The sequence below is a fragment of the Cucurbita moschata genome, unplaced genomic scaffold, assembly GCF_002738365.1.
Source record: "Cucurbita moschata cultivar Rifu unplaced genomic scaffold, Cmos_1.0 Cmo_Scf00001, whole genome shotgun sequence".
Taxonomy (NCBI): domain Eukaryota; kingdom Viridiplantae; phylum Streptophyta; class Magnoliopsida; order Cucurbitales; family Cucurbitaceae; genus Cucurbita; species Cucurbita moschata.
Genome location: NW_019268517.1, coordinates 1157737 through 1165626, shown reverse-complemented (window position 1 = coordinate 1165626; position 7890 = coordinate 1157737). Strand labels below are relative to the sequence as shown.

At 33.5% G+C, this 7890-nt stretch overlaps 1 protein-coding gene, 1 long non-coding RNA gene and 1 other non-coding gene across 6 annotated transcripts; 2 read left to right on the top strand and 1 right to left on the bottom strand.

Annotated features, from left to right (window-relative positions):
* Window positions 1–4501: 4501 nt before the first annotated feature.
* Window positions 4502–6663, top strand: LOC111443495 (ADP-ribosylation factor-like protein 5). Of its 4 annotated transcripts, none has more exons than XM_023081332.1 (3): window positions 4502–4772; window positions 4953–5169; window positions 6171–6663. In XM_023081332.1, exons 2-3 carry the CDS (start codon window positions 4978–4980, stop codon window positions 6528–6530), a joined length of 552 nt encoding a protein of 183 aa, XP_022937100.1. In that variant the 5' UTR covers window positions 4502–4772; window positions 4953–4977; the 3' UTR covers window positions 6531–6663. The 4 variants fall into 4 exon arrangements, with proteins under 4 accessions (XP_022937100.1, XP_022937107.1, XP_022937092.1 ...); XM_023081339.1 differs by having other exon boundaries at window positions 4504–4767; window positions 4962–5169; XM_023081324.1 differs by having other exon boundaries at window positions 4505–4767.
* A 638-nt stretch (window positions 6664–7301) lies between these two features.
* On the bottom strand, window positions 7302–7880 carry LOC111443525. Its single transcript, XR_002710510.1, has 2 exons — window positions 7840–7880; window positions 7302–7715 (listed from the first exon to the last, which is right to left on the bottom strand). It is a non-coding gene; the product is annotated as an uncharacterized LOC111443525 (long non-coding RNA).
* On the top strand, window positions 7336–7547 carry LOC111454681. The gene has a single exon (XR_002712478.1). It is a non-coding gene; the product is annotated as a Plant small nucleolar RNA U3 (small nucleolar RNA).
* Window positions 7881–7890: the final 10 nt, after the last annotated feature.

Here is a 7890-nt window from a genome sequence, read left to right as displayed (position 1 = left end):
TTTATAATATTAAAAAAAAAAAAAAAAAACCGACAACATAACCAAATCCAACTTAAAAATAAAAGATCGGGCTGGGTTATAAACTCTATTCTCGTTTCTTGAATTTCAAGTTGGTCCAAAAGATTTTCCAACCCAACTCGTGTACAAACTCCCATGTAATAGAATACATGTTCCTTTTCTAATTCAACAAGATGTTGTGTTCGGAGCATTTGAACTTCTAACATTTTGATCAATAATACATGAAAAAAATAGACAATATGGATATAATTCAAATAATTAAAACGCATGCCATCGACATAAAAGTTAGACATTTACATAATCTACTACGGCTATAATTTTGGTATGGATTATGCGATGAATTATTAAAGGAACGGATAACGTAATAAAGGACGTAAACATAGGGTATAGGGTCAGGCAGGCCACGGTCATTACATATAGACCGTCAACATTCCTCATGGCCAGGGTCCGACTTATCCAGTCTGCCAACACATGGGTCTGTTCATGGTCCGGTTAGCCAAATTAACTTCTAATTTAACATTTTTATTTTTTCCCCAACATATTAAAAATTACCCAAATTAAAAAAAAAATTCCAATTTTTTTCATAAATTTAAATATCGAGCTTCAAAATTCTATTTTTTTCGGGTTGATTTTATAAGTAAGATCGAATGAATATATATTTCAACTGATTAAGATATATACGTATATTATCGACCAGTTTTGAATGATTTGTGGGAGGAAATGGGTGAATTGTGGGTGGTAATGGGGACAAAGGCATTGATGCCACTTTAGTGAACTTCTTTTGATGATGTCTAATGAAATTATTGAATTCTCACTCTTTTCTGAATCTCATCATTCTCTCTTTTTAAAGCTTTTGGGAACATGGGCTTGTCATTAGCTTTTGGACACTTTGAGATGCCTTCAATTTCACAATCTATTTACTTTTTTTTATGACTTTTAAACCCTAAAAATTTTAAAAAAAAATTTTAAAAAATAAAAAATTTTAAAAAATAAAAACTGGGTTTTTTTCTCCATCTATTTTCCTTTAGTGGGTAAGAATTAGAATTATTTTAGGATATTAAAGGCACTACCTTTTTTATATCATACCCCTATTTTCTTTTATAATCTTTTGTACTTTAAATTAACCTTATTCCCTATATATTTACCCAACCAAAGGACCACATAAAAAACCCACTTTTTTTTTTCAATACTCGACTGGTCCAAGTTTCAAAAGTGTAGCGTAACACATTTAATTTCCTCGAGCTCCTTTTCATAACCCATATTAATTTTAACTTATTCATAATAATTTTAATTAACTAATTAATTCGTCTAAGCAATTATTACACAGCTAATTTCAGTAGGTAGCGGTAAAACCTAGGAAACACAATCGTGAAGTGAAATGTTGTCGTTTATTTGGTGTATGTTTATTCTATAGACGAAAAAGTAATCGAAAAGATTATAAATAAATATGGTATGTTGGGGGAAATGTACAAAATAATGAAAATGAAAGGGTAATAGGTCAATTACAAGAAATTTAAAAAAAAAAAAAAAAAAAAAAAAAAAAAAAAAAAAAAAAAAAAAAAAAAAAAAAAAAAAAAAAAAAAAAAAAAAAAAAAAAAAAAAAAAAAAAAAAAAAAAAAAAAAAAAAAAAAAAAAAAAAAAAAAAGATGATAAGATGACAATAGGTTTATGGACCCATGTGAGTGGAAATTTCCCAAATGGAAAGAAGAATTAGAGGGAATAAGATTAAAGTAGATGAGTGTCATTTTCCATTGTTTTAGTGATTTAATTATTGGGCCCATTGGGCCCATTGGGCCTACCAAATGTCGTCTATATTTCATGGTAGATGAGGGGTCAAATCCTTGTGGAGACACCCTCAATAATTATATTATTTATGTATGCAAACTAATAATAATAATAATAATAATGTTATTTTCTACTCAACTAATCATATGTTTTATTTTATGAATTTTTTATTTTTTAAGCTAATTTTAATCTAATCGATCAATAACTCGACTTATAAAATAATTAATAACTAATTAGTTTTCGTCGATCGGAGTATAATTCTATATTTATTATTCCTAATATATAAGTAAATAATAATTAAAAAAAGATGGGTCCTTATTTTGATTTTCCCCATTAATTTTTTTTTAAAATTTAAAAAGAGTACCAAAAATTGGAACCCAATCCAAAATAAAATAATAAAAAAAAAATCCATTGAAAATGACATGAAAGTTCAAAACGACGACGTTTTCGGAGGTTCCCACAAGCCACTCAAGAAGCTACCACCAAATGTAGTAAACAATGTCATTTTCTCAAGCAACCACCAAAACCAAATTAATGTGCCAATTGGTTAATCCCATCTATCATTTCTCAACTATATATATATTAGACGAACACGACGGTTCACAATGGTATGATATTATCCACTTATGAGCATAAACTCTCGTGACTTTGCTTTGAGCTTTCCCAAAATGCCTCATACCAATGGACAGAGTATTCTTTGTTTATAAATCCATGATCATTCCCTAAATTAGTCAACGTGGGACTTACATCATCGATCATAGAGAGAACAGTGTAAAATAAGAATTAAAGGGAAATGGATGAGTATAGGGAGGAAAAAGTGGAAGAAAAAGGAAGAAGCCAAACCCACATGGGGGTGGGCCCACTATAACCAAAAAGATTAAATGAAAATGATTTAATGGATTAATTATATATTTAAGATATGGTTTGGATTAATAAAGATTATGATAAAATGACCATATTCTATAAGCACATCTATGATGGGATTAAAAAGATAATATTCTTTAATCATCACCTATTATATTCTATTCTTGTTGCTAATTATTTCTATGATTTGGATTTAATTAGGGTTTTATGGTAATAAAAGTGATTAAATTAATTAATTGGGATTGTGTTGTCTTTGTCAAATGCAACAAGCTTACATCATCCATTATATATATTTTTTTAAAAATTAATTAATTAAAAAGAAAAAGATGATGATGAATGATGAATGATGAAGACATAAAGTTGTTTGATGAGGAAATCTATTTAATGTGTATGAAAAATATAAAATTGAAATGAAATGATGGGTTTGGCTTTGTTCCTACCAATGACAAAATAGCCTCTCTTTTATAAGCCCTTGCCCCGTTTTCGATATACGCAAACGGGCCACTTCGCCCCCACGAGGATTTAAAAGTGGGTCCCGTTATTTAAATGGCTCAAATTTCGTGTAGGAGTAGATTTTTTTGTGCTAAACGTTACAACGGTTATTCCTATGTGACATGACTGTGTTACTGTTCATTGAGATCCCCCAACGTAGGATTACTCTACTATGATTGAGCCACTGAAAATAAAGATGCACCTTATTGATATCATTTGAACGTGGTATGAGTGTTAAGAACAACGACCCTTTACATTGATGTGTTAACAACAACGACCCAAAAGGTCTCGTACCAATAGAGATAGTGTCTCTGAGTTATATACTCATGATCTTTCCCTTAATTAGTCAACGTGGGACTACTCTGGCAATTTTTAATTATGAGTTCATTCATATAACCCTAATTTACTCGAGCGTCAGTGTCAGTATGAAGCGGGGACGGAAGGGAAAACAACCCATGAAATTTGCTTAAGTGTATAAGATGAAATGTGGGGCTCAAATGTCACACCCAAACACCTTTTATATTTCAACATCCCACAACTTGCAACACTAATTCACCATCAAAACTTGGGTCCATTGCATATGATATGGATGTGATCACTATCTAATTTGTTAATTAGGATTATCCAATTAAATTCAAATAAAATAATTATTAAACGAGAACTAAATAACTAAAAATGAAAAAAATAAGTACGAGTTTGTATTCACGTTGAAGGTTCTTCAAAGGTATTACAACGTAACTTGTGAAGGGAAAAAAGGGTTATGATTTTGAGTTTCTTGGAGTGGAAGGAATGGAAAAGAATAAAGAAAGAAAACTAAAATAGATACGAGATTAGATGCGAAGAATCTCGTAAATCAAAGTGGTAAAGAAAAGGTTGAAAAGCTATAAAGAAATAGAGAGTTCATATGTTGAACCCGAGTAAATGAGAGGTATATGAATGAACTGAGACTATATTCGAATAAGAGTGATATTGAGTATACGATGACTAAAAAAGACACAAAGGAAGTTCCCGGGACTTATATGAGTGATGATAAAGCATGTTAGAAGAACTCGTATTGGTCTGTGGGAAAAGTTTTTACTTATAATAATAATAAAAAATAATATAAGCATTTTTATTAATTTAGTTATATATATATATGATTATTCATATAAATTCGGCCTATATTTCATCCAAGTAATTAGCTACAACTGGGCCGGAACAAACGGATCGGGCCCTGCTTTCTTGGGCTAGGCCACATCCACATATGGGCCCAATATGTAAGATTGAGCCCATCAAATAACAGCCCAACCACACAGGATATAATTGAAAAATAAAAAATAAAAAATTATTTTATTTTACTTTTGGGAAGGAAAACATTAAAATATTGTTATGTGATTATTAGTGCAAAGAGCTGGTAATGGTGGGATGTACACGTCAGCCGCCACGATGGATCAAATGATCTTTGCTGTCCATCACCTTCGCCGAAGCTCCCTTAACTTGCCGACCAAATATTATCGCTGCCCCCAAAACTTGGAAATTTCATCTCTGAATCGCGATTAGGGTTTTCTCTTCTGCTTCTTGATCGGTTCTTTTGTAAAGCTCTTGTACTTCGCGCTTCGATTAATTAAGGTTTGGCAACACTCTATTAATTTTTAGCGCTTTTCGTTATTTGAAACAATTCGGATCTGGATCTGTGATTTGTCGTTCGTCCGATTGGATTTAGCATGTTTTCTTTTCTAGGTGATTATTCTTCTGTTTAGCTATGAAATTCCATGTTGCTGTTGATGAGGAATTTATGTTTTCTTCACTTTTAGGGCATTTAGGCGATTTTGGGATACGATGGGGGCTTTCATTTCGAGATTCTGGTTCATGTTATTTCCAGCAAAAGAATACAAAATCGTGGTCGTTGGGTTGGATAATGCCGGAAAGACGACGACTCTTTACAAATTGCACTTGGGAGAGGTTGTTACTACACATCCTACGGTTGGAAGCAATGTTGAAGAGCTCGTGTACAAGAATATCCGATTCGAGGTACGGTCGATCTATTAATTTACTCCTATTTTGCCGTCTATTTGTTTTATCTTCTATGATCACTATTCCCATTGTTGGGAGTGAATTTGAAATTGACTAATGATCATGGATTTATAACTAAATAATATATGTTTATAGATATGAGGTCTTTTGGGAAGCTCAAAGCAAAGCCATGATTGCTTATTTTCAAAGTAGATAATATCATACCAAAGTAAAGCCATGATTGCTTAGGTTCATAGACAATATCATACCAAATCATGCCCTTAACTTAGTCAGGTTAATAGAATTCTCAAATGTCGAACAAAGAAGTTGTGAGCCTCAAAGGTGTAGTCAAAAGTGACTCAAGTGTCGAATAAATGGTGTACTTTGTTTGAGAACTCTAGAGAAGGAGTCGAACTTCGATTAAGGAGAGGTTGTTCGAGGACTCTATGTTGTATTTTGTTCGAGAGGAGGATTGTTGGGAGTGAGTCCTACATTGGCTAATTTAGGGAAAGGATCATAGGTTTATATGTAAGGAATACATCTCCATTTGTATAAGATCTTTTGGAAAAAGCCGAAAGCAAAGCTATGAGAGTTTATGCACAGAGTGGACAATAATATCATACCATTTTCTATTCTTCGGAGCGTTGGCTTGTGTGGTTTTGCACTGGAATCTTTGAGATCTTTGAATGCTCCGGCCTGTTGGTGTAGAGTTGTCACTTGATTTTGTGAGCCAGTGTATTTATAGCATTTAACTGGTAACTTCTCAAAATATCACAAAATGTGCAGCTTTTCTTAAGGAAAATTTTGGGCTGATTTGCATTGTGATTTGAGTGTGGTTGCCTCTATATTTGGCTTGTTTATTTGCCTAACAAGGAAATTGAAACACAGAATAGTTGTTGGAAAAACATATACAATGCAGTTATATTCAAAACTTCGTACAGAACCCATCTCAGTTCTTCATTTTATAAGGCGAAGCTGAACAGTTAAAACCTGTGTTGTTTTGGCTTTGTTTTCTGTAGGTATGGGATCTCGGTGGTCAAGAGAGGCTTAGGACATCATGGGCAACATATTACCGTGGAACTCATGCTGTGATTGCGGTGATCGACAGCACAGATAGAGCAAGAATCAGCATTATGAAGGACGAGCTCTTCAGACTACTCGGTCACGATGATCTTCAGCAATCTGTGGTGCTGGTTTTTGCAAACAAACAGGACCTTAAGGATGCGATGACTCCGGTCGAAATCACCGATGCTCTTTCGCTTCACAGCATCAAGAATCACGACTGGCACATCCAAGCCTGCTCTGCCCTCACCGGAGATGGTCTATACGACGGTCTTGGGTGGATTGCTCAGCAAGTTACCGGTAAAACGCCGAGTTGATAAGGTAGTCGCTGCTTGTGGGATTCATTCTTACATGTAATCTTGTGGTTATACCCCTTTCAATTCCATTTTGATTTCAGAAAGTTGTGTACTAAGTTAACAAAAAATAGATCAATATAAAAGAATTTGAATCTCTCGAGCTCTCGAACCATCGATCCCAAGCTGGATTTACTGGGTCGAGAGTTCTGGCGAAAACCGAACCAAAATGAATCAGAATGAGCAAATGGGAAATGAATAAGTCTAGAACAGAACAGAGAAAGAACAAGAACCACCTCTTGAAATCTAGCCTCTTGCTCGAGCCGCTTCATTTCGACCAGCAACATATGTTTTTCAATCTTTTCAACTCAGTTCTTGTCAATATGTGTGTCTCTTTCTCCTTCCAAATCTTTGGTTTAAATTCATTTTTTTTCTAATTTTATTGTTATTTTAAGAAAGCAACACAAAATTTTCTTAAAAATTCGTTCGTTTTAATGAAAATCAAATTCCAACTTAAAAACCAATGTTGGAATTATATAGTTTAGAAAACATCATAATTTTAAAATTTATTAGAGTTTGATTTAATAAAATCACAAAAAATAAAATATTTGACTAATTCTTATATTTAAAATTATAGGCATTAAATTTTATTTTTCTCGCAATGATAACAATTAAATTTATTATACAGTGAACAAGTAAAAAGAAGATTGTTATGGTACCGTTGTTTTTCCAAGGTAAATTAGCTGATTTGATGGATGTAAATATCCCACATCGGAAAATGTGGGATAAGTATAATAATATTTAAACCTAAATATGAAGGCATTAGAGCACGACCTTACTTGAACAGGATCTGTTCTATAGGTTGTACAACTGTGTCCTTGAGTTCTAAGGAGACAAGAACCATAATCTGGTGGATGAACCACTGCCCTGCGGCTAGAGCGTGATTAACAGTCCAACGATCCATTGGATCTGCGGCGGTAGATGATCGTTCTCGCAAGGCTTCGCCCTAGCTGGGATGGTCGCAAGGCGGTCTGACAGATTAACCAAACATTTTTCTTTACCTCTCTCTATTTTTGGTTTTTGTTTGAGCTCTCGTTTCCTTTTTGAATCTGTGTTGAACATTATGCCTGAAATCTAAAGATTTGTTGGTTTGGCAGTGGATTCAATTTGGGTATGTCCGCTATCTTCTTCTGCTGCGTTGTTTGAACTCTGATGAGAGAGATTTGGGATCGATTTCAGTCTCAATTACTATATCAAATCATGTCTATCTTTAATGTTAACCAAGATGCAGAGTAATGCGAAAAGTGGACAATGTCCAGTTCATGCCCCTTACCTGTTTGTTGAAATGCCTAACAGACCTGCAGTTGGTTTCTTCATCTCCAAC

Bases quoted from the DNA above. Each gene is read 5' to 3' on its own strand.
- LOC111443495 (XM_023081332.1), top strand. From the start codon at position 4,978: ATGGGGGCTTTCATTTCGAGATTCTGGTTCATGTTATTTCCAGCAAAA. The intron at 5,170-6,170 runs GTACGGTCGATC...TGTTTTCTGTAG, and splicing joins ACAAGAATATCCGATTCGAG to GTATGGGATCTCGGTGGTCA.